Source organism: Python bivittatus, unplaced genomic scaffold (assembly GCF_059951505.1).
Source record: "Python bivittatus isolate LINGU-HERP-01145 unplaced genomic scaffold, Pbiv_v1 ctg000350_np1212, whole genome shotgun sequence".
Lineage (NCBI taxonomy): Eukaryota > Metazoa > Chordata > Lepidosauria > Squamata > Pythonidae > Python > Python bivittatus.
The window spans coordinates 2,815,989-2,842,848 of record NW_028277074.1 but is presented as its reverse complement, the minus strand read 5'-3'; the positions used below and the strand labels follow the sequence as shown (position 1 = coordinate 2,842,848).

General features: G+C 37.4%; 2 protein-coding genes across 2 annotated transcripts in view; one reads left to right on the top strand and one right to left on the bottom strand.

Moving 5' to 3' along the window:
- LOC148215107 (uncharacterized) overlaps positions 1-12,065 on the top strand; it is a 137,551-nt gene extending 125,486 nt beyond the window's left edge. Inside the window, exon 5 of the mRNA XM_088144516.1 lies at positions 9,846-12,065. Coding sequence (XP_088000642.1) covers positions 9,846-10,054 — 209 coding nt within the window. The 3' untranslated portion in view covers positions 10,055-12,065. The remainder of the gene's footprint in view (positions 1-9,845) is intronic.
- Positions 12,066-13,456: 1,391 nt separating this feature from the next.
- Positions 13,457-26,223, bottom strand: CUNH3orf38 (chromosome unknown C3orf38 homolog). Its single transcript, XM_007423788.3, has 3 exons — positions 25,939-26,223; positions 23,474-23,694; positions 13,457-20,888 (listed from the first exon to the last, which is right to left on the bottom strand). The coding sequence occupies exons 1-3, from the start codon at positions 26,075-26,077 to the stop codon at positions 20,298-20,300; spliced, it is 951 nt and encodes a 316-aa protein (XP_007423850.1). The 5' UTR covers positions 26,078-26,223; the 3' UTR covers positions 13,457-20,297.
- Between the last annotated feature and the right edge of the window lie 637 nt (positions 26,224-26,860).

Here is a 26,860-nt window from a genome sequence, read left to right as displayed (position 1 = left end):
ATGCATTATTTATTTAATTCAAAAATACTTTAGAATAAACAATATTCCAAATTTAACTAACCTCTTAATCTGTTTTAAACTTTCTTAGTTCTTAGCTCAAACTCATGGCAAGCTTTTTGCTTTTATTTTTAAAGCCCATTATTATTTCTTTCTTTGTACTTTAATCTGGGTCAAAGAATCACTCACCAAGTGGTTTAGTTGCTCTGTGCTCAGAAGATCTCTGTAACTTTTAAAATTTGTAATCCAAATGTTTGCTAGAAAGTGGAATTTTGGGTGAACCCAGTGTCTTTAAAGCAGGCTCCACATGAGGCTTGAGCTTGATTTTTTTTTCCTTGATTCTCAGTGCTCTACTACGAGTCACCCACAGGTCTCCTCCAGATCCTGAGGGTTTCCATGTGGGGACCTGCCTTTCAAAGCACAAGTGGGTGATCTTCTGGCTTATCCTTGTCTGTAGAAGCTCCACTGGTCCGGACTTGCCACCCAGTCACCAGTCTCCACCCAGCATCATCTCTGCTGTTTGGAAATGTGTTAGTCTGTCATTTTCTCCACACAGAAGTCCCTGATCATTCTCATTTCTTTAGCTTCCCCCATTGATTGTATGCTACTTCTACAAAACAGAACTGATGAAAAGTTCTAAAACCACTTACTCTTTACCTTAAGAAAATTCATTTACATTTCCTCTCTCTCATTTTGGAGACGGATGAAACTTGCATTTTAACAAATTCATACTCTGTTTGCAGTATAGTCCAACAGCCTCCCTACTAGCATTTTATTCAACCACTCTAGTGGAAAAAATCGAACGCAGTTTTGCAGGCATGCTACACTTTCAAGTTCTTCAGAGGCAGCACAGAGCTCACTAGAATTTCATCTTCATATAATTTTCTCTGCAAGCATCTGGCACGATGGCAAGAAGAATGCTTCTGCAGTTTCTCAATGCATTTAATTGTTTCAAAAATTGGTCTTTCCTCACAACTGTCCTGCAGCAGCCTGTCAGGAAAAATATGCAAACCAACAAATGCACACGTGTGCAGTAAGACATGGACGGTAGGGCAGGACGCTCAAAATTTATTTGCTGGTGAAGGGACCTTTGTTATTTCAAGTTGTACAGCTTGAAGCAGAATGAGTGTTGATTAATTGGCATTCTCTGCATCTTGTGATGGGCTAACTAGGACAGAGGGATGACTGGCTGAAGGTGCTCTCTAGTAGTTCCAGGCACAGAAGCACATAGACAACATCATGCTAAAAGTGTTTTAGATTAACAGATGGAAAGGTAATGTGGAGATATAATGGGTTGGCTTTGACATGCACTGCGAATGATTAGCAGATGGAAAGGCTAATGTCACAGTAGGTATCCTTATGACCAGGCCCCTCATGGGACCTTTTCTTCATACAGGAACCAAAAAGACTGCAGTGCAATGGAGAGATCAGTAACAGAATAAAACAACATATCCAGCTCTATTAAAATGAGGATGTAGCCTACTGAGTTTATTCCTCCATTAAACATGGGGCATAATGTTTGATTTTTTACAACTTCCTTTGTCTAATGTAGTGTTTTGCAGAATGTTAGACAATATGCCCATCATTCCCAGCCAACATGTAGGCATGCACATCTATAGAACATCATGTCAGGAGCGGCTGCTCAAAAGCAACATATAACCCTGAATGCAGGAATCCATACATCAGCATGTTATTAGGAACATGGGTGGCATAAAATGAACCATCTCAGTTTTATACTTCACAATTCATGTCAGATATGCTATTAAACAATGTATCTGATTTCAATAGGAATTGGACTACATTTTTAAAAATTTGTAGGATATTTTTTATTTTTATTTTTTATTGCAATAATATATTTTTAAAAAAATATTAAACTTTGTCCACTATTAAGTCCTATCAGTAGCTCACAACAAGAAAGCTGGATTCTCACAGACTCTCATTGGGCAAGTTATTGCGAGGAAAAAGGAATTACAGTATCTTGGAAACTGGATATGTTACCTTAGCCCTCATTTATCAATCAGTATGTTAAGAAAGGGCCTCCTTGATGTCTTTGATACCTTTTCTGTCTCTTGACTCAAGGAGAGATCACTACCCATGGAGAAAATACAAAAGGAATGTCCATCTTCTGCAATATTTTGGAAGCATCCGTTCCTGTTCTCAGGCTCAGAGAATTCCAATGCATCTACACAGAATCATACCAATCAATCTGTTATATAAAAAAAAGACCTAGTTGAAAGGCTGAGAGTGAACATATTTCTTCAGCCCATGAGTTTAGGTCCAGAGTGATAATTTATTTTCTCTACAGTCTAAGTTCAGTAAGTCCAAAGGTCTTCATAAATTGATCAATCCCATGTTTTAGGTATATAATTCAGCATCCTCAAGGAAGTACATAAAAGTGTTTCTCAACTTTCTGAAGCTGAGGAACTGTATCGCTGTTCAGTATTATTGCTATTAGTTATGAAGATTTTCCTCAAATTTTAGGTTCCTAAGTAGCAGACTACATATTAAGTTAATTCTATAGCACACAGCTGACCCTCTTAGATAGTTCTAATTTAAAATAAATGGCCAAAGGCCAATCCAGATACAATCACTGAAAGCAGTAAAGATTTCAATCTCCCATCAACTGATTTATTTCAGAAATTTATCTTCATTTAGAACAGAGATAGGCAAATGTCTTCAGTGTAGGGGCCAGAGGCCAGGCCACTGCTGCTGTCACCATTTCTGGTGGACTTGTTGCTGTGCCTGCACCAAGGCAGCTGGTGAATATATTTATTTTTGGGGCCATTGGCTGGATTATTTTAGGTGGCAGGCAGTGGGGGTACTTATCAGTAAGCATGCAAAGTATTTCACTGTGAAACCAATATAGCAGACTTTACCCAACAGGGATGATTAAGAGAATGTAATGAATCAACCATTTCATTTTGCATTGTTATTGATAGAAAAAATGTGGTCTATCCTTTTTAGATGAAATATATTGGTGTGAAATCATTTTATTTATGTTGAGTGGTGGCTCGACATCCTTAAAAAGGAAATCACACTGTACATAGATAACTTAGACAAGTTTAGATCAACATTTATCTTTCCTATTTTAAGTAAGTCAAACAAATGCTTAAGATTAGAGCAATTTCAGTCATTTCTGGATAGGCCATTCTTCCTTTAATCTGACATCCAGCTTGCTTATGATACTGAAGAGCAATCCTATATTCATTTGGGCCAAGGCATAAGTCTCTGTGGTGTTGAATCTCTTGGACCTGTCCTTTAGGAAGGAGGAGAACCCTGGCAAATGGAATGGAATGTTCTCCACTCTCAACCTTCAGATAGTCCAGAAGGATAACATGATTGAGGGTACAGAGGATTGCTGAGAGATCAAACAACATCAGGAAGGTCTTGCCAGAGATCATCCACAAGTACAATCAGTTTCATCTCAGTTGCCATATCCAGGCCTGGAACAGAACTGAAATGGATCCATTTCCTCTAAGACTCTCTGAAACTGCACCCCCACCATCTTCTCAACAGTCTTCCACAGAAAGGGAAGGTTGAGGCTCGTTAAGAATTTTTGGGTTGAGCAATAATTCTTGAGAAGTTTATCACTGCCTCCTTCAAGGCAGGCAACATCAGCCCTTCTTTCAAGGATAAGCCTAACCCTGACCAAGCCTCTCCCTGGAGGCTTTCCCTAACCAGGAAGAGCAGGGATCCAAATTACAGGTGGAAGAACCAATGTCACACAGAACTGCACCCACTTTCTTAGTCATATGCACAAAATCCACTCAGATAACCTTGCAAAATCATCTGTTATCCCTACAAGACTTGCTCAGCTAGCATGCAATTCTGAATGGATTTCTTCCTCAAAAATGCCTGGAAAATTCCTCATGATGGCCCACAATGCCTATCCTACCCTAACACCTTAAAGGTTGAGTCACTTTAAAGGGTGCTACTTTTTTGATCTCTATATATGTGAAAGAAGTGGAGAAATATTGATGTGTTGCCAATCTTCTTGCCATAGTATAGGCCCAAATATGAACTCTTACTTGGGTTCAGTCTGATTTGTTCCTTGCTCCCAGCATAATTCTGGGAGTCTCTTGAATCACTTCATCTCCTACAGCTCATCAATAAACCAAGCAGGAAAACTTCTCAGGGAGGGCGGAGCTGGCGTCACGGCGATACGGCGGGCGATCCTGGGCTCCCAGGATCGCAGTCGATATCTCCCCCCCCGGACGGTCCCGATGGACCTAAGCCGTCCCGTAGAGATGGCGAACGCAAAGGGCGCGTCCCGCGGATCTCAGGGACGCCACAAGTCCCAGATTGATCCCAGGAGAAGCTCTTGAAGCCGGCGGAGGAGAGGCAGCCATTTAATGGCTGCGAAAGCCGGGACAGCTCCAAAGGAAGAAGAAAGAGAGGGGTGTCAACCGGGTGAGATGGACCTTTACTATTCAACTATTCTTAGAGAACACCTTAAGTAACTTAAAGAGATTTTTAAAAGTGAAGAAAAGTGGATCAAGCGGCGAGATTGAGCCTTATAAAAAAAAAAAAAAGGGGGGAAAAACTTTTCTTTTTAACTTTCCCTTTTTAGTGGAATTGGCAAGATGTTTTTCTTTTAAAAAAAAATATTCTTAACTGGACTGGCTTTTTCTTTTCAATACTCAATAATTCTTTATCTTAAGCTTCTTTTTTGACTAAGATTTCTCTATTGTTATAAGAAATTTATATTTTTTGATTTCGAAATGGGGAAAGTGGAGTTAAGAGAAAGTAAATGAAAGAAAGTTGCACTGCCATCTAGAGGCTCGACATAGTGCCTTTTTTTTCCATTGTGACGTATGCTCAAGGACCCTGGGCTTTCTAAAAAGATAGTGGGATGTGCATGTTTATACAGGTGCCATCCGAATAACTATAAACAAGAAAGTGGAGTTGAAAGTGACTTTGAAAACAATTCAAGATGGAAAGTTTGAGTTAGTCACAAGAGCCTTGATTAGTGGCAGTAGCTCTTCTTTCTGCTAGAAGCTCTGCTTTGCTCTCTATTGCCCCCCCCCAAGTTGGATTTTTAAAGAGACCTAGCCTTTCCCCTCCTCTTCTTTTTTTTTTCTTTTGCTTTTTTTCTTCTTTCTCTTGGCAAGAACAAAGATAAAGAATCCTTTGACTTAATGAAGGTTTATACAAGATAATAGACTATACGAGAAACACAATGCAGAAAAAGATTTTTAAACTATCGAGGATGACTATAAAAAACTGGAAGAAGAGCTGCAGAAATTTCCGCAAAAAAAAGAAAAAAAAGATATTAAAGCTAAAATGGACTTAATTAAACATAAAACGGGATCAATGGAAAAGGAAGAAATAGCACAAGAAATCAGAAACATTAAACAGAATTATTTTGAGGCTTATAAACTGAGAATTAAAAGGGTTAATCAACTGATAAATGAAGAGGGACAGACTTGTTCTTGGTACTGAGGGTGAGAAAAAGATTATACAAGATTATAATGGAAAATCGTACTAAGAGAATGCATAAAAAGAAGAAGTAAAACAATATTGAAAGAAACTACTTCAGATGTTTAAAGAAAAAACGAGGGGAATACAACAATGATGGAACTGACAGAAGCTTCAAAAAGCAGAATGTTTGAAAGGACATTTATTATTGCTTTCTCTTATCCAATAATATAGAAAAAGGAATAAACAGCTAGATGTTTTGGGATATTGAATGAAAAGGGTGAACTTAAAACTATGCAAGCGTTGGAATAAAGTATAAAACTGAGATATATAGTTAAAAATTGTATTTGATTGTAAATGTTTTAAGAGATTAGACTAAAATTCATACATGGTTGGATATAGTAACATATAGATTTTAAACTAGAGACATTTTTGTTGAAACATGTAGTGAAGAATTAAGTATGTTTTGATAGTGGTTAGAACTGTAACTTTTAAGAATTGGAAGAATGAAAAAGTACCTATGCAGGAGGAAGTTACTGAAAATTATGGAATGTGCAGAGATGAGTTAAATTGAGATTTGAAATTAGAGTAAGAAGATAAGTAATTTTATATGACATGGGATTTGTTTTATTAATGATTGGATGAGAAAATATAGTAATGTAATGGATTAGGAAATTTTATAATAGAAAATGTACTACTAATCCTATTGAAAGTTAAAATTTTTTGTAATAAATGATTCTATAGACTAGCTATGAATGATTAATAATTGTTAATTGATAAGTACACAAGTATATTTTGAATGGATGATATGAGAATTTAAGATTATGAAAGGGGCACCAACGAGTTGGTAACTGGTTGACACACTGTATAAAATGGAAGATGTTTTTTTTATGCTTTTGTATGTTTTTGTTTGTTTATATATGTTTTGTGTTTGTTGTAAAGAATAAAAAATTTTATTAAAAAAAAATAATAAACCAAGCAGCACCCTCTAGATTCAGGAAAGGTTGTTCAGGTGCAATCCTGTCCAAAACTGTTGAAATCAAAAGCTGTTGTTGACTCAAAAGTCAACAGAAATGGTCACTGTAGTCTCAGGAAACACCTCAAGTGCCCTTTAGAAAGTATGTGGTTCCATAAGATATTTGGGCTGGACAAATCAAATAGGTTCATTCTCTCTGAAGAGGCTGGTGGCCCCAGTCAACTCCATAGCCATAAAGAGTAATCTGACAATGACAAGGGATATATGGTAATGTCCCAGATCCTCAGATCACATCACACCCACCGTGAGGCAAAAAATGGATCTAGTATTCCATATGCTTTGGGCCCTGGATGATCTCAGACAAGGTCACGGTGGCCATGAATTCCAAGATTGCCTCTGACTCCTGTCCCAGGGCAGGCAAGTTGAAATCCCCCAGAACCATAATTCTGAAGAATCCCATTACCAGCTCCAGATGAAATCCACCAACTCTGACAGGGATGCCTTTGTGCTATACAGCATAAAGGCTAGTACAACAATAGCAATCCAAACTTTTCCCTGTGGTCCACCTTCACAAGTAAGGTTTCACATCTAGGTAGCTATGGAACAGTTCCTCTGGATGCTATCAGGGTCTCCCAGATGACAACTGCTACACCTTCTCCCCTGTCCTGGGTCCATGGCTGATACCAAACCCAAAACTGGAAAGACACATCTTTGAAAAGAGAAGATCCACCCTTGCTAATACAAACCAGATCTGTCCTCTCATCCATTATAATATCATGGATGACAAGAGATTTATTGCAGGCAGATCTTGCAATTCAGCAATAACAACTGAAGACCAGAGACTCCAAAGATGCAGTAAGCTGGCTTTTGGGTCAAGATCAGGGGGTCCTCAGAAACAGCCCACACTTGTCTCTCATATCAGTTGCTACTCTGATCTTCATCCTTTCCTTCATACTCCCATCTTATCCCCAGCTCTCCCATCTTCCATAGTCCATAAGGGGGTCCATATTTACTGCCCTATTCACACATCTCTCCATGTTTCTATCAAATCAATATACTCTTCTGCATTCAATCCCCTCACCAAAAACCACTAGCCTCCTAGACTGCACTTGAAAGAGATTTTTTGGCAACTCTCACCCCAATTAATCCATTCAACTTTTATAATCCCTCAACACCCCTCCAGTAGCCTGCTGTCACCCAAATCAGTCAGGGAACAATCTTAATCTTTCACCATCTCTCATAATAGCCAAACCTGGTACTAACAAGACAAAACTGATTGGATTTTGATTTTTTTTTCCATTGAACAGCCTTCCACAGTTAGTATCCATTTCCATTACTGATTAAAATTATTGTTTAAGAATTCCAAAATTCTTCAACAAAATCCTAATGTACCTGTAAAAATTACTATATTCCAATAAAAGTATAACACAGAAGAGGGCCGAGCCCATTCTTTATCGTCCCAGAGTGCAAATCAACAATAATGGTCTTAAGTTTCAGGAAATCAGAGTTTGGTTGGATGTTAGGGGAAAACAAAATATTAGTATTTCAAGTAGAGCAGTAGAATCAATTATCCAGGAAGAAAACTAGTTCCCCTTTTGCAGATGCGTTCAAATAGAGGCTGGGCAGCCATCTGTCAGGATGCTTTAATTTGAATTCCTGAACTGACCAGGGGGCTTGGACTCAGATGCCTATAAAGTCCCTTCTAATTCTATAATTATATAAACATTCCAGGGGATGTTCATAAGATGTTTTACATTGTCATAAATCAGTCCAGGTTCTTACAGAAAACAAACTAAGTAGTCAGGTCTACAGGGGTCTCTTGGTGAGAATACAATCAGGTCAGGTCTTCAAAGACATGAGACTGCATAATCAATATCCAGTAACAGTCTGATGGTCAAAGCCATGTAAGTGGAAAGACAGAGATACAGGATTTATGAGCTGACTAGGCAACAGGGTGAAAGTTTCCATTATTTCCAGCCCTTGAGAACCAAGGAGCTGGCCTTTGAAGTCTCCATGGCTGTGAATAAACACTTGGGCTTATCTAGCATTTTAAAACAACAGAGTAGGATTAGAAATAGTTGTTCCAGGAACAAGAAAAGGATAAAAATAAATGCAAAGCAGGGATGCAAAAAGTTAGCCCACCAGACACTTAAGGCTTACCAGCATAACTTTTGCAGTCCCCACAGGCTCCCCAGTAATTTCAGTTGCTATTGATTGATTGATTGATTGATATATATTTTGGAAGCTTATGACACATTTTCACCCAAGAACAATACGAACCACCAGCATAAAATTGGATCCTATTCTTGCCTATATTTGGAGAGTGGCCCTCAGCATGCTGCGCAAAGCCTGGTGGTTTTCATCATGGAATCTGGGGAGAACTGAAACTTGCTCTTCCCTTTAGAGGAAAAGGTGAAGAAAAAAACACAGAAAGTAGCCAATGGTTCCCAAAGGACTTCAGGAATGGCAGGTGAATAGGAAGACCCAGAAGTTTAAATCCTTTTCTCAGCCTACAAAAATGTGCAAAAACAGCTCTTTAAAAATTCCCTGGAAGATATTTTGAGATAAATAATTCCAAAGCTTTTAGAACTACATTTCCCCAAAGTCTTGTGTGAAACCCAAAAGCTTTGGTGGAAGCTTCTCCAAAAGTTCCCACCAAATAGGTTTTTTAATACAAAAACAGGGAAATTATTTAATAGATGGGAAGTAATCATATTAACTATACTTAAATAAATTAAATTTTAATTAGATGAAATCAATTTAATTTTGTAACTGTTCTAACCTACTATTTTCAGTGCATTTCCCCCTCCCAATGTATCATTCAAAGGTAAGTGAATCTTTATAATAAAATAATGAAATTACAAAACTGGAAAGGAAAAAAAAAGTCCCCAAATGTGTAATAAAATAAATTAAAACCTCAGAGAAAAAAATATTTCAACTATATCAATGGCATGCTTTTTATCTGATGTCTTATACATTTCATGTAATCTATAGAATTTCTACTGAATATATTGGAGTTTTTTTTTTTTTCTCCATTTCAGCTGCTACTGGAATACATCTTTGGGAAAGGCTTACTGACTTCAGTGTACTGTAGGTTGTCCTTTTTAGGCATAAGAAGAAAAAAAAATAGATAATGTAATTCGGAAAAAAATACATTTTTAGGTAAATCATTTGATTGGCACTCTAAATAAGCAATGTTAATTAAGTTCCATTCCATACCACCACTGTTTTTCAAGTTAGATTCAAGCTAGTTATTGCCATCCATACCACTGCTTCTAATGCCAAATCCAGGAGCAGAAATTGTCAGACAAATAGTACATCACCTTGAGCTCAGTGAAAAGAAAAGAAAATATCCTCATGCTCATTCTGTAGAAAAGTGAAATTAAAAGAATTAAGTGGCTAAAATCATACAGGTCCTTAGTTCATATTATATGTGCATGTTTTGTGTGCACAGGAGGAGGAGGAGGGGAAGAAGATTTTTGCTGCAAAGGTGTCAAGCCAATGTGTCAAGCCTTCCCCATGAAGGATCTGCTGAGGCATCTGAAGATGAGGAGCCAGAAGATAGAGCAAAGCAGACATTCCTTCCAATGGGAAACTCTGTGGAGTTGCAACATTTCCAAGTGTTGCAAAAGAAAATACTATCTTTGCTGTAAATTCATGTAATCTGCAGCTGAGCTAGAAATCAGTCAGGTTTAGTTCTCCAACACTGCTGAAATTAACAGTTACTTTCAAATTGGCATCAAAATCTAACATGGAAGTGCCCTTACTGTTTGAACATTACAAACTCCCAGAAAGGAGAGCAGAATGAATAAAAAACACACACTGAAAAGTTACCTTTACCACACTCTTGAACAATGTAATGATAATGATGACCTGCCTTTATTGTTCTTGTTATCAGTTGTTATTGCTGCTATGCCATTATTCCGAGCCTGATTTCCATATAAATAAATATTTAATAAGAATAAGCTCTATCATCAGCACTTTACTTGTTCAGATGTAAGACTAATTTACATTCAGTATGTTGCTTCTACTGACCATCACCACGGTACTCACTCTCTCAAGCACACATACAGAATTCTTTAGGGAAACTTGTCAGAAAAATAAATCCATAAGGAATACATAGAAAGTTGAACTGATAGAAATAAACCAACACTGAAATATTAACCATTTCAGTTCACATATGCATGAGAAGAAATACAGTATATACGTATTTTCCCATCCTTTCAGTTTACAGCAGTACTAGCATAACCCCTTGCATATAAATTCTCTTGGATTCACTGCTGACAAACAGGTTAAAGGTGAACTGCCTTTCCATTAGTAACCTATTCTGTGTTACCAAATATATTGGTTCAATAAGATGCAGGCAAAGCTTTTTAGGAGAAACTAAGATAGAATTGATGGGAAAATCACTTTGGATGGTGACAATTCAACTGCTGCATGAGCATACAAGTCATGGCTGCTTCATGGATTGTGCTGCAACATCTCCACACAGTGGCAATTGTGGGAATTCCTTAAAACTCTAATGAATCTATCAATATCAAGTGATCTCTCAGGGGAGAGGTGGAAAAAGCAAAAATTGTCTAATGTACACAAGCAAAGTGTTTGGAACAGGCTTCTGTTGCTAGGTCTGAACTGAATGATAGTAAGGAAGCAGTGTATGTGATTGTGTAAGACTTTGTGTGCATTTGTTTCTGCTCTTTGTTTTGGAGGAGAGTTGCCAACACAAGTACAATGAAGTCTCAGCTTCATTCCAAGGTGATGGAGAAAATTTCTGCCTCGAGCATGCAGAGCTACTACCGATCTTTATAAACATCATTAAAACAAATTGTGCAATCACCAGATTCAAGAAAAAGCAACTGCATTTATTATACCTTTATCTGAAGAACCCATAGAATTTTGATTTAAAGCTTGTGAATGAGCTGGGGGAGGCAGGACAGCTTGATCTATTTGTGTGCATTTAGCAAAAGCAAAACATGCTGAAATCAACAAGTGAACATTTTTGTGACATGGAATGAGATATTTAAGATTTTCTAATTGCTGATTTACCTGCATATTGGGCATTCCAGATGTTGGAGTCCCAATACCTCTGAAGGGTGTCATTGGTGAAAGCTGGTAAATGTCAGGTTCAGCTGGCACTGCACGCCTAGGAACTTGCCCAGACGCGCTTTAGTCAATTTCACCGCTCCAGCGCTAGCGCAGAAAGAGGAAATGCGAAACCGCAAGCTAATGAATGGGCCACCTGGCGCCACTTCACTAATCTGGAGCGGATGCCTTGTGTTAACGCCAGAGGGCCGCGGGCGCTATAGACAAAGGAGAGAGCCGCGGAATTGAGGAAGAGATCAGCGCGCGAGGGGATGCTCCCGGCTGGGCGCGCGACAGAAGCCTCAACGAAGGCAACGACCACACCACAGGCAACAACAATCAAAGAAACAAGAGAACTGGGCTGAACCTGCCATTCCAGTAGAAGCGGGGGATTACAGGGGGCAATCTGCAATCTAATTTGTAATATGTAACCTAGCAACGGGGCCCGCGGGGGGATTGAGACAACTATAAAGGAGTAATGTAAATGTACCAAGCCAGTCCTGGCTTTGCTTGTGACTGCTACGTTACGCATGAGTAAACCTCTTTTGTGAACCACACGTGTCACGGGAGTTTCTCTGTCGAACGGGGCAAACCTTACAGTAAAGACCGTTGGTCTATCTAGCTTGTAATGGTCAGTATTATAATCAGTGGATGAATCCTGCAGCCTCAAATCTTTCATAACCTCAAAGTCTGGAATTATTTTCTATGAAGAATATGAAAATTTAATTTGGGGATTATGAAAATTTAACCTGGGACCTTCTGGTTACAAAATCCATGTTATACTTTGCTAAGCATTTTTCAGCCCCATAGATCTTAATGAGAAATAGCTAAGCACATTTTGTATATGTTTGTATATGTTTAATATACTTAGCAAAATCAAAGGGGCTTTATTTCTGGTGATTACATGGACACTCTGTTGTTGTTTTCTTGGTGACAATATAGCATAGGCCCAACAATTTTAATTAAGTCTTCATTCTTTTTATAACTTTTCTTACGTCTTCAACAGTGAAGACAAATAATTAAGGTTCTCCATAATTGGTGTCTTTTCTTTTACATGGTCTTTCAGTCTTGTAATCTGCATCACTGGTAGTTTTCCTATTTCTGAAATACTTAACAAGCCACAGATAAAATTTTCCCAGCATCCTGTTAACTTTTTGGTAGCAATCAGCCTACATTTAGCCAATGACTACCAAATATATAGGTATTTATGCAGCAGGTCCCAGTCTTCTGATAGCCACTTCACTTGTGTATCTTACTCCATTTGCTCAATTAAATTTCCTTATTTTTCTTCCAATTATGATGACATCATTCTTCTTATTTAGAGTGAATGTAAATACAGGCAAACAGATGCTGATGGAAAGCAACTCCTGTTCCAATCTTCCCACTGACATGATTGTTACAATGAAACAGAGTGTGCTATTCTTTTGTCAGCCCAATGCTCTCTATTTCAGTCTGAGTCCTAAGCCTATAGGGATCCTGATTCTCAGACAGGGGTTAGTTAACAGGTCAGTTGAAATTTTGTTGTCAGCCAGCTCACTCTCTTTTTTTCTCTGACAGCTGTCATGGATAGCATTTCCGTGTACAGTATACCCTAGCACCAAAACAGTTCTTTTCTTTTTTCTTTTTTAATCACAGCTTGTCATCATTGACCAGCTGGAAGAAGGCCAGCTTTTGAAAAACAAGGCTGAGTTCAGATTTTTATCAATGGCAGGTGAATTGTCTCTATCCGATAGAGGTAATCGGGACAGAGGAAATATCTAGCATTTGCATTATTGATGAATGGGGTCAATAACAGTTTTCTGTTTCTAAAAGCAGGATTAGTACTTTTTCCTGCCAGATGCATGTCTGGTCTCTCCTCCTCCCTTTCTAGATAGCTATTCAATTCTCCCTTACATTTTTCAGGACATGAATTTGACATGACTTACTCCTATGAGCACCTCTACCACAAGAGACTGCAACTTTGCATCAATTCACTGTTTAATATTTTTTTAAAAAGCAGCAGCAGAAGCAAGTTAAAAAAAAACAACAACGCAAGGTGAATCTCAAGGTGGTGCTCTCTCACTCACATTGATGATTTATTCATAGGTAATCTAAAACAGTCAACACATTTAACAGAGCCATCCCCCGGGATTGTCTTATATCCACACCATCCAGAAGGAATGTATTCTTTCAAAATGGCTTCTGCAATACACTCTGAGGATTCTTTTCTCCTCACTAAAATGCATTGAGCATTTTTGATTGTATGAATAAGTCATGTGTTAAACGAGCTCCACATTAGCATTACCTCTTCTTGTGATTCACACAATACCTATTTAGCAATGGAATACTGTTCTTAACCTCAGCGCCTCCCTCCCCCCATCCTATTGATTGGTGTAGATGGAGGAAAAGCTTACCAGATTGGTTTGTAGCAGGATGCCTACTAGATTGATTGGTCAGGGACTAGCAAAAGGTAAAGCTGCCCTTGAATTAAGCACAGCAAAAGTAAAAGAACTGCACAAGCTTTCTCTGCATTATTCCAATTTGGCAATTGATCCAGACAGTTCTGCAGGTGTTTTTTTTTTTTTTTTTTGCTATATACAAGCAGCCTATAGTATTAGGTCACCTCCTGGGTTTTTTTTGACAGCAAAATATCAGAACATCTGAAGAAGTACAAACTTTTTTTAAAAAATCACAACACATACTTCCATTTAGGCTTAATCTTGATTGACTTTCTCAACACAGGTGTCTTTCTTTTATTACAGCTCCCATCATATCTAAACATGTTGGCTGAAGTGGAAGTTGTACATCAAAACATCTAAGGGGCCCATGTTGAAAAAGGCTGATCCAACAGCTCTTAGTCCTTTTTATTTCTAGATACTACTTGTGTTTGCCATATTTGTATTTTTCTTAAACTGCAACCCATCATAGCATAGGACATAGTTAACCGAGGACCTGTCTCCCCTAGTTTGTGCCCATCCTATACAACTAAGAGTTGGCATGCTCTGGGTCCATTGATGAAATTGTATCATCGGGTGGAAACCAGGAAGTGGGCCTTCTCTGTCATTACATTTGCCCTGTGGAATATCCTCTCCCCCAGATTTGGATAGTCCCCACCCTGACTTATTCAAATGACCCCTTAAAGCCTGCCTTTTCCCCCAGGCTGTGGGCTAGAGAAGATGGTGGACCCCTTGGGGGATGACTGGTTTGTGAAAATCCTGTATTATTTTTATCCTTATCTTTTGTAATGTTCATTTTCTATTGTGTTAAGTTTATTCAGTACCCCTCCCAGAGTCAAACAGCTGCAAGACATTACAAAGGATTAAGAAACACTGGGCAGGAGGAGGAGGAAGGCCATGACTGACATTTTCCTCAGTCCTTTCTGAAGCGCACAGCCTAAGAAGTGAGTAAATACTGGAAGTAAATCACTGGACATGAAGATGGTGCCAATGCAAACGGTCTGGATCCTTTGATCATGAGTGTTTTTCATGGGGAACTCCTAGAAAGAGAACAGCCGCACCTCATACAGATTATGAAGTGCATGTTTGGAAAGTACCTTGCAAACCTAATTGAAGGGAGGGAGAAGAGAGTCCACAAAATAGTGTGACAGCAAGTACTGGGGACAGGACCAGAAGTAATATACAGGTAGTGAAGGCACCCAGTAATGAGCATGCATACATGGGAAGGAATATATCAAGTTATATGACCCAAGATCTGCAGTGTTTCTGTATAAATCCTTAAAGTATGGGAAACAAACAGCAAGAACTAAATGCTTTATTCCAGAAAGGCAAATATGATTTAGTAGTCACTACTGAAAACTGGCAGGATGACATTCATGACGTGAATGCAAGAATTGAAGGGTATACCACATTCAAAATGAATACGCCTCCTGACAAAAGTGGAGTAGAGGCATTATATGTTTAGGAAGTGTTTACATGTAGATATCTAGGAATGTCATCATAAGGATCTAGTGAAGAGCATTCAGGTAAAAATAAAGGGAAGAGGAAAATACCAATGAAATTACTGTAGAGATGTGCTATAATCAAGCCTGGCAGAAGATGGATAATGTCCTCCTGGATTAGATTACAGAACTTTCAGGGAGGAGAGACTTCTACTATCTGGAAAGCCAACTCTGCCAAGAATGCATGGTCACAAAAAATTGTTTTTCAAAAGTTGAGGAACCAACAAGAGAACTGCCTTGCATAGATCTGATCCTAATAGGGAAAAGCTGATTGATAAAGTAAAAACAGTGGAACCTTAGGAGGAAGTGACCATGTCATGAGTGCCAGATACTAAAGAAAGTGAATTTTGAGCATAGGCATACCGTGCATACTAGATTTCAGGAGAACCAGTTTCAACAAGCTTAGAGAAGCACTATGTGGGATCTTATGGACAGAAATCCTCTGTACAAAGTGAGTGTAGCAAGGTTAGGATTTTCTCAAAAATAAGATATTGGGAGTACTATTGCACACTATTTCAATGAGAAGAAAAAATGAAGGAGGCAGAGTTTAAAATACCATTGGGAGTAGAGACAGAGAGATATGGAGCTTTCTACTGAGCTAAGAGTTAAAAGGCATAAGGAATGGAAAATAGATGTGATCACGAAAGTGTACCAGATGGTAGCCAATATTTTCAGAAATCAAATTAGAAAAGCTTAAACACAAAAGAAAGTTGAAGACTACAAAAAAAGTACCCTTTTCCGCTGTATCAGTAGTAAGAGAAGAAAAAGCAAGCTGTGGGCCTGCTGCTAATAGAAGATGAGAGAATGGTAACAGTAACAGGGAGAAATCAGAACTCCTATTTCACTTTAGTCTTCTTCCCAGATGGGAACTGTGCTCAAATGGACCTAAGCAGAACAATTTGTACAGAGAGAAAGTGGCAATCCAAGGTGAGTAAAGATATGGAAACACTGAGCTACCATGAATGAGTTTGTACAGAACCAGCTCAGTTACATCAGAGCCTTGAAGGAGTTTGCAGATGTCATCTCAGAGCTATTCTTCAAAAAGCTGGTGATGGGGAGAAAAGAACCCAGGTAGTTTACAAAACTGATGTTGATATCTGGCAAAACGGTGGAACGGATTATTTTTAACATTTAAAAATAATGCATTATTTGACAGAACCAATATTGGCCTATCCAAATGATGTCATGCTGAACAAACCTGATCTTTTTTGGTAGAGTGAATGGTTTAGTTAACAGTAATGTGGTGGACATAGCTTACGTGCCTTGATTTCAACAGAACATTTGACAAAGTTTCCTACATTATCCTAACAGAGCAAAAGATAAAATATGAGCTGGCCTGCAACACTATTAGATACAGAGCAGATTGTACAATCATGTACCAATGGTTCCAGGTTAAGCTGAAAGGAAGTGTCAAACAGCATACTACAGGGTTCTGTTCAAGACTCTGTACTGTTCAACTATGTGATGTAGCTGCAAAAAAAAAAAAAAAATGCAATCACAAATGCAAACATAGGCTTATTGATGTAAGTACTGTATTATATCAAGATTAAGATATATCACTGCTCTTCTTTATTTGGTATCCACACCTAGAATACTGAGTATTTCTGGGCATTGCATTTTAGGAAGGATATTGACAAACTGGAAGATACCCAGAGGGCAACGAACAATTTACTTAAATCATAGGGAAATAGAGTTTTCTAATGGTAAGAGCTGGAAGGTGGTGGACTTTCCTTAGCTGGAAACAAGGTGTAATATAGGAGTAGCTTCCTACAATAGACATAAAGTTGGCTTAAACAACCTCCAAGAAGCCTTCCAACTTTTACATTCCATTATACGTTTTGATTTAAAAAGAAACTGATAAAAAGCTAACAGTACAAGCACTTAAAAAGGGTCCAAAATAAAAAAGGGGCAAGAGTGGGAATATATTGATACAACATCCAATTTCAGTTTCCAGTGGTGATAAATTTTACCTGGATGCAGAAACATTGTAGTTAACTGCAAAAATACATTTAAATACCTACACTGTGTGCACAATTATTAGGCAAGTGAATATTTTGACCATATCATCATTTTCCACCTCCAAGCTGTGGAAACCTGAATGCTTATTGGGTATAAGGTGATGTGTATTTGTGTAATGAGGGAGGGTGTGGCCTAAGGAGATCAACAGCCTATATCAAGGTGTGCAAAATTATTAGGCAGCTTCTTCCCTCAGGCAAAATGGGCCAAAAAAGAGATTTAACTGACTCTGAAAAGTCAAAAATTGTAAAAACTCTTTCAGAGGGATGCAGCACTCTTGAGATTGCTAAGATATTGGGCCGTGACCACAGAACCATCAAACGTTTTGTTGCAAATAGTCAACAGGGTCGCAAGAAACGTGTTGAGAAAAAAAGACGCAAATTAACTGCCAAAGATTTGAGAAGAATCAAACGTGAAGCTACCAGGAACCCATTATCCTCCAGTGCTGTCATGTTTCAGAACTGCAACCTACCTGGAGTGCCCAGAAGTACAAGGTGTTCAGTCCTCAGAGACACGGCCAAGATAAAGAAGGCTGAAACTCGACCACCACTGAACAAGATACATAAGTTGAAATGGCAAGACTGGGCCAAGAAATATCTGAAGACAGATCTTTCAAAGGTTTTATGGACTGATGAGATGAGAGTGACTCTTGACAGATCAGATGGATGGGCCCGTGGCTGGTTCAGTAACAGGCACAGAGCTCCACTTTGACTCAGATGCCAGCAAGGTGGAGGTGGGGTACTGGTATAGGCTGGTATTATTACAGATGAGCTAGTTGGACCTTTTTGGGTTGAAGATGGACTCAAAATCAACTCCCAAACCTACTGCCAGTATTCACAAGTTGTGGTCACGTGATGTCTCACTTAACGACTGCAGTGACTCACTTAAAGTAGGAAATGGAAGTGACATGAGTCTGGTGCAGTCATGTGATTTTTTTGCTTAGCAACAGAGTTGCTGATTCCAATTGTGGTCGGTAAGCAAGGACTACCTGTACTGTCCTGTTACAAGTTTTTATAAGAGGATGTCCACAGCTGTTTAAATCAACCAATTCAAAGATCTGGTAATTTCTTGGAAACAGTCAAGCTACTGCAATGAAATAAGCTGTTGCCAAAATGTACATTTTCCTAAAACATTCTCTATTAATTATATTACTACTAATCATTCAAGGGAAATACATACTGGATGATACAAAGCTGACAATGCCAGAAAAGATGCTTCAGCTTAAATTATGTGACATTATATGATTAAAGCTATTTGGCTACATGATTACAGAAGCTGAAAATTTGATAAACTATTTGAAACATAACTCTGAAATACACATTATGAAAATGTGTACCTTAACACAGTATGTGAAGGCAGCAAAGTAGAATTATATACTGTCTACCATACATATGTGGAATGAGATAAATTAATCATATTTTGGTTTAATTTCTCAGTTTTCATATATGGTTTACAAATTTTGTTCTGGCTGTTCTGGCAGCTGTTACTATTTTTGTTCTTTGGGAAATTCCTACTTTTTTAAAAAAAAAAAAGACAGAACCAAAGCAGTTTGTTCTGAAAACTTTCAAAACTTCTGAAAAGTTTAGAATTCTTAAATGTAATCCCTGTTTCTTTTCAAACACCAACTTTATGAAGAATCGAAATTTTAAAAATATACTGCTAATTTAAGAGTTAAAATGAAGTCTTAAAATTTCTTCCACAATAATTTGTAGTAAGAATATTGTCCTATTATAATTAGTCTGAAGACTACAACTTTTATTATGAAAAATAAAAAAATAAAATGTAGTAAAAGTGAAATAAACTAATGTAATAACTGCACAAATCAAATACTTGTTTTCTTAATTTCACAACTGTCCTATATTTTTAAAAGTATGTTTCTTATAGGTAAATAACTACATGAATAAGGGTTGTACATAACAAATGATGAAATAAGACAGAAAATTTCAAAATATTTTATAGAGGAAAGTAATATTGTTCTATAAATTTTCCATGAAAACCCTCTAGTAAATGTAGCACTGCTATAACTATTTCATGCATATACTTACTGATTTAAATAACAACCATTTTAATAATCTTTCTATATTAACACAAAATTCTACTATAAATTAAAAATGCTTTGTTTTGTACAACCCTGAGATTAAGATGTGAACAGTTATTTAACTAAGACTTAAAATTAAGTCCTTCAATATAAACAATAACTGAACTGAGATCAATGACCATTTAATTTTAGCTGATTCTAAGGCAAAATATTAAGTGACAGGTGCAAAATAACAACTAACAAGAACTGTTTTATAACAGTTGGGCACAAGTGTTGACTCTGCCTCTCCTAGCATATTTTTACAGTAGAAGACATATATTTAAAAAAAAAAAGATTGTCACAAAACAATGATCCAGATACATAGTCTTTGGCAAAAGAATCTCTTGCAAACTTAATAGATTCATCACACCTCTGCATTCTTCTACCCCTAAGAAAAAATAAGGAAGCTGCAGTCAAGATGACAATATTCCATCTCCTATGCTTTACCCTTGTCATTTATGCTTGCTTCTTTCTGCCTATTCACTCCCATACACACCAATACTTAGCAGTGGGTGATAGGAAGGCAGGAGGCATCTTCTCACCTTTCTTCCCCTCTCATTTAACAAGTAATCTGCCAAAGTAATTTGGCAAATTGTAAATTTGGGGGGCAAGAGTCATGCCAACAATTACTAGCAGCAAATCTCTATGTTCACTATTCTGGATTAACTTCTAGTAGGAAAGCATGAATTCAGAAAACAGAAGCAAAACAATTACTTGAATGCTTTGAGTATGTTCTTGTGCTGTATTTTCCAAGGCCCACAAACTTTCCTCCTTCATTTAGCAAAACAGAACACTCAATATTTTTGAGGCTCAATCAAAGCAAGTTCCTTGGACACATAAAATTCCTGCAGTTCTTCTCGCTCATATTTTATGCAAGGACTTTCCATATGGGTCCCAGGCTCCATGGCATTCTGTCCAACTATCTTCAGATTGACAAACTTGATTTTCCATGTATTCTCTCTAAATGGGCAGCGGATGAGGCCAAAGATTTGTTCAAAGACTCCCAAACAACAACTACTCCTATGAACTGTGCCAGCTACTGCCACCACAACTAATCCATGTGGCGAAACTGTACACTTTAGGCCACCTGCATTCAAGTTGGGATTCAAGAAGAGGTATTCTTCTTTCACTAATGACAGCAAGCGAAGGCTCACCAATTCTGCACCTGAGTACTCTTCTATGTTTTGTTCAGAGGTGTTGTAACAAAACTTTAGGGTTACATCACCCCAAAAATGCTGTGGTCCCCATTCTTCTTGTGGTTCTCCAATCAATGGGTTCTGAGAGTTCAGCATTCCAAAATACCACTGACAAAATTCCTCTGCCAGATTGTGACACTCTTTGTTCTCATCTCGATCTCCTCCTTGTTTTCCTCCATCTTCTGGTTTCTAAAAAATAAATCAAAATCAATTTTACTACAGCCCTAAGGCCAGATACAATCAAAATATCTATTAGAAGGACTATACAGTATATAAAAAACAGAAGAACAATAGGTATAATAGGATCTAATGTAATTAAGAACAGAGATACTGAAATAAATCAAAATAAAATACTATTATAAGAAATTGCAAACCTAAGCACAAAACTGGGCAACTTGGGAAAATATTTTTGGGTCCTTGTCTAAAAGAAGTAACATTAAATAGAAATCATACTCCCTACCTGGAAATTTCTTCAAGATCGGATATATAAAGGTCTGTCTACAATCCGTATGTAGGGAACAGTACAGTAGCATATGGCTTAGAGTTTCTATTGAGACATCACCACATGGGCATAACTGAAGGTACACAGGAGTGCCCTTAAAATGTCCAAAAAGAACTGCTGAGGGAAAAGCATACAATGTGGCTGAGGTGAAGGCCTTACAAAATTTCAAAATTATAACGGATGATAAATAGGAGGCTGGAACAAACCCTTTTGGAAGAAAATTATAAATATTGAGGTGTAACATCTTACTTAAATTTGTTTGGAGATCTATATCCCAAATATGTTCTTTTAGGGCGGTTCTAGCATTATCAGAACCTAATAAGCACAGACTATTCATAGAGAAGCCCAGCAGCTGAATTTTATCTAGGGCTTTTTTAAGCCATGATGATTTAAAACGATCTCTAAATACTAATGGGGCCAAACCTATTGGAAGAATTAATTTTAGACAGAAGATAAAAAGAAGAAAAAATTGTTTTATTTTATTGAAAAATAAAAAATAACACAAAATAGAATAAACACTTTTACTTTATGCAATAACAAGAAATTATTAAAAAGATCCTAAAAATACAGTGAAGTGGAATGAAACAATAACAGAAATATAGTCCCTGCTTTGAAACAGTATTTATAATGTACACACCATATTTATGGACTACCTAAAGATCTGAATAATATTTAATTTATTCAGAGCCATTTTATAAAACAAAAGGAAGCTTTATATGTTACTGTATATAATTTATTGTTTTTTACGTTCTATAGAGAGAGAACAAATAATGCAGTGCAAATCATTTAAAAGGTTACTTCATGAAGCATTTCGAACAAGTTTCTGAAAGGCTTCACAGAATACGTTTCCTGTCCCTTCACCATTACTTATCGTACACAAACTATACACTGCATGTCACTTTTTTCAAAATCTAAAATAATTCTATGGTAGAAGTCACTATGTTTATGACTTCTGCAAAAAAAGAAGCTAGAAAAGCACCTGGAAGTATCTACTTTAAAATTCTTTCAAGCAATTACATTGGGTATTTTCCAGATGGTATCTGAATTGATTTAATCTTTTAATATTGAAAATGACTCTCTTAGAAAAAGCAGTGACAGTAATAGGGCAAGATGCAGTTTTTCACACCTAAACCCAGTGAGTTACCACTGAGGAGACAAGAGTTATTTTCTGTATCTACCTCTTTCAAATTACTAAAGCCATTGTAAAATATATTACGAAATATACCTCTAAACTATATAGACTGGTTATTAGATTCAGTAACTCTTTTAACAATATCTCAAAAACACTTATTCACCTATATCAATTCAGAATCAAATAAGACATTTAGATGGATTTTGTAGAGTGAATGTGAATGATTAATTTGAAGGGGTGTTGTGAATTATGTATATTCTTTCTTATTTATTTGAAGACCCTGAATATTTTTATTTTTAATCTGTTAATTGCCCACAGTGACATTTTAATGTGTGTATGTAACATTCACGCAGTTACCGCAGGCCTCTCACGAGTGAGGGGAAAGAAGACACCAAACTGATTCTCCTTCGAGGGGGGTGAGAGCGCCCAGACCGAAGTCTGGAAACCTCTTTTATTGAGTACATCAGAGGGCTGGGTTAGTACATCAGAGGGCTGGGTTAAGCATATATACGTCACACTACCTAATACAAGCCCATAACCATATATGGTAATACATGAAACACAAGAGATCATGTGCTCCGATTGAGCACGTGACAAGCTGCGGGGGCTTGCCTCCTGAAATTTGAGGCTTTTCCCCAGGTTGTTGCTGGTACTTTTCCATGCTAGCTTCCTTGTTAGCGTACAACTGATTTTACTAGTCTGCACTAACAGAAATGCCTAGCATGTGATGGGGTGTTATAATGCAACATCTGTATATGTGTGGGTGATATATCAAGACAGGAAAAGAATGCAAGTATTTCATCTTTTCAGGACTACATATAAAACGTATAACTTTACAAGACCAGCCTATTTGGTTTGTACTTAGTAAGATATTTATTGGAAACAAATAAAACAAGCATGTATCAAGTAAAGGGTTTTATTTTGTTTTTAATGTTTTTGAATTCCATTTCAGTAGGAAAAAAATAACAAAAAAAAAGCTAAAGTGAAAGAACTAACAATGAATAAAAAAGAAAGAAATCACAAATATGTTCCTAGCAAATCCACAGAACAATTTAAATAGTATATTGTTGTTTCAATAATTAAATATAACTGTAAAAAATATTGTTTGGCATTTCCTAAAATATTACTTATATACCTCACCTGTATACCAGGATTTTCATGTATTTGTTCTGAAGCACAAACTTTCAGCCCTTCACCCCAGTACTGCTTTGCGCGATAAACAAGCTGGTGTTTTTCAGAAGAAGGTGGTACTATAACTCCTTTTGTTGCCAAGTACTTGAAGATTATCTCTCGAAATACTTTCTTTCTTTTCAACAGCTCTTCAGCACTTTGACTGTACAGCAAAATGGCATGTATGGCTTCTATAAACAAATTCAGAAATAGATATATTGCCTAAAGTTAATAATTTTATTGCAAAAGAAAATTAGTAATGTGATTATACTTGTAAACCATCTAAAATTGTGAAAAATATATTTCTGAATTATAAATATGTAGCGTAAAGATGGCAGTTTTGCCACTGCTGCTGTTCCTTCTTTCTCTGAGGTTAAAGGAATTTTGTATTAGGGAAAGGTTAGCAGGAGACTCAGCACAGTAAAGGCCATACTATAAAAGGTCTGCTAGGCTTCATTGTTAATAATTCTGGATTAAAGCATCAGCTTCCTGTGATTTTTGCTGAAAAGGTAGAGCTCTTTCAACCACTGAAAAATAAAAGGTCATATAATCAAGTCTCATGATCCCTAGTGAAAAAAAAAAAGTATGTTATCTACGGTCAATGAAATGCCCCACTGGTTACCAATGCAAGAAACAAAACCGCCACTCATAATCCATAACTCTGTAGCTTTTTTTTTTTTTCCATTCAGAAAAACTCTTGACTGAACCTCTGGGGAGCCACTTCCAATCAATGCAGACAATATTGGGTTAGACAGGCAATGATGTGACACAAATAAAACAACTTCCTACATTCTGAGTGCATTGTAATTCTTAACTTAAAACAGTCAATTATAGTACTACTTTTTAGGAAAAAAGGGGGGCTAGATTAAGGTGTATGCTTCATTAAACATTTTAAATAACCATTACATATTACTCTGAATCCTTATTAGCAATTTCTACTTCTTCTGACCCTTTATTTTTATACCATATTATCATTTTCACAAACTTCTGAAAATTGCCTCTAGTGAGTCACCCATTTCTACTATTATGCACATTAGCCTATTACTTTATTTGGTGTATTCTGAAATATAGACTAGTAGAACACACTGTTAATGTGAGCAGAACACTTTAACAAGTTTTCTTTGGGATGTAAAGAAAGATTGGAAACTGACATTTCTGCTACCCTGGCAATCAGAAGAAAACTGAATGAAACTGGCGCATTTTCAAATTTTATTATTAAATAGAATTTTAGAAGGTTCTCAAAGATTGCAGGGTCATGAATACCACTCACTTTAATATTACTCAAATATTTTAATTTCAATTTACGTATAAGTTACAGACTTTAACATATAGATGTGCCACTATTACTTATGCAGCTGTATGAAATCATCAGTCAAGTAACAATAGAGAGCATAAAATGATTTTATCATAATGGTTTGCTTTATATCTGGGACATATTACTGTTTATAGATAAATGGAAAACTATCTTAGCAAAATAAGAAACTGTTTTATACTGGGATGATACATACACTAATTTAATCTGCTGATATATTTAATTATGAAACACATTTTGTCAGAAGACCACAAGGAAAAACAGATCACAAACAAATGTACAGCTAATAGTTTTGTTGACATTGATTTTTTTCTCTGTAGCAGGCTAGGAAAACTACTGCAATTTACAGTTCTGTGTAAGATATACTTATTTTTATTCCAACAGTTTCTTTTTTAAAAGGAAATACTTGTCATAGCAAAATGATAAATTGTCTCCAGATTCCTGAATTCCTGTCACAGTACTTTTAAGAATCTTTTCATATTGAGAAGAGGAACACCAGTTCCAAAAACGTTATTTTTAAAACATTTTTGGAAAAGATGTGGGCATTTTAGTATTGTACCCATAGCACAATACTAGGCAAATAGTGCTTCAAAAATATAGAGAATCATATATTTTCCATAAATTACAGCTAAGCATAATGGCCAGAAATTGGATATCAAATAAAGAACTGTTTGTTCCACATCAGCTGCTGTTTGCCACCACTCTTTCTTCAAAGGTTTTTAAAGAGACACTTGAATAGAAGGAATAGAAGCCACAGGGCCTGGTGTCAGCTTTAAAACTACTGTATTTTCAGTCCAGGGATCTGTTAATGGGTGATTTCTATGGCAAAACACCTGTCCCTCTCCAGTAGTGGGAGGGAGAGAAACATCACGTGTGAATGCAGCTCAAGGATATCGCAGGCCCAAATATTTCTGGTATACCTGAAGAACTGCACCCTAGACCTGTAAGGGGGAGAGGAAACTAATATCCCATTTTGGTAAGGAAGAGGTCGGCGCCAAGTGGCCACGAAGAAATACGAGGCTGGGTTATGAATCTCAAGCCAAAAAGTATTTTCCAGTGGAGGCCCAAAATGCCTTCTTCAGCCTCTCATCAGGACACCGAGTTCTTCTAGCTCTTAACTTACCTTGGCGGTTGTTGGGCTGCACGAGGCGGCTGGTCACCGTGTCCGTTAGCGCCAGCAGATCGTCGGTCTGGAGCAGTTCCAACAGCTCCCGGCAGCCGTCCCGCTCGCGCTCGGTCATCCCCGCCCCAGCCGAAGCCATGGTGATGGTGGGGGCGTTGCTTCTTCGAGCGCGAGACGGGAAGCACAGACCAACCCCGGCGCCCACACTGGAGTACCTCTCGGAAACCTTGGCAACCGAGAGACGCGGGGCAAAACAGCGCCACTTCCGCCTGTTATGTCTTACGCCTCCCCCCACCCCGCTTTCGTAATGCGACGTGGAGAGTGCGGTTTAAGGCTGTTCGGCTTGGAACAGAAGCGGTCTCTGTAGTTCCGTCGATTGGACTGGATGCTCTCTTATGGTCTCCGTGAAATCTTTTTTGATTAACATCAGTACTTCAGCTGTTCTGCAAGGGAGAACTGTTAATAAAGGCAGTTCTCTGGGAACCGGCTCTGGTGTTGGCAAAACAAGCAAGCTTTTTTCTAGCCCGTGTTTTTCGTTTTTACAATTAGTTTTATAGATTACTTTCTCGAATTAATGTATGTAGCTGTTTGTTACATGTTTGTCTAAGTTTGTTTTGGTACTAAATTCCCCATAAAATTAACCTACAAAACGTGCGCGCGCGCGTGTATTCCCCCTCAACAAGATTTTTGAATAGCGACCGGTTTTCTTCTTCTTCTTTTGAACAGAGGCTCTTCTATTCAGCTTTCTTTTTGACTGCAAGTTATTTCTAGATTCTTGGAGAACCATGTCAAATATGAAGACATTAAATTACATCAAAATATCTAGTGATAATAATTGGAAGATTCATTAAAAGAACAAGGGGGTAATGCTGTCTCTATTTCCAAGTTAGATTTGCATTCTCCAATGCCATATCAAAAGCAT

Excerpts from the sequence above, each read along its gene's own strand:
- CUNH3orf38 (XM_007423788.3), bottom strand. The coding sequence starts at position 26,077 with ATGGCTTCGGCTGGGGCGGGGATGACCGAGCGCGAGCGGGACGGCTGC. Across the intron at positions 23,695-25,938 it reads GCAGCCCAACAACCGCCAAG|AAGCCATACATGCCATTTTG; the intron begins GTAAGTTAAGAG and ends ATTTGTTTATAG. Across the intron at positions 20,889-23,473 it reads ATGAAAATCCTGGTATACAG|AAACCAGAAGATGGAGGAAA; the intron begins GTGAGGTATATA and ends TTTATTTTTTAG.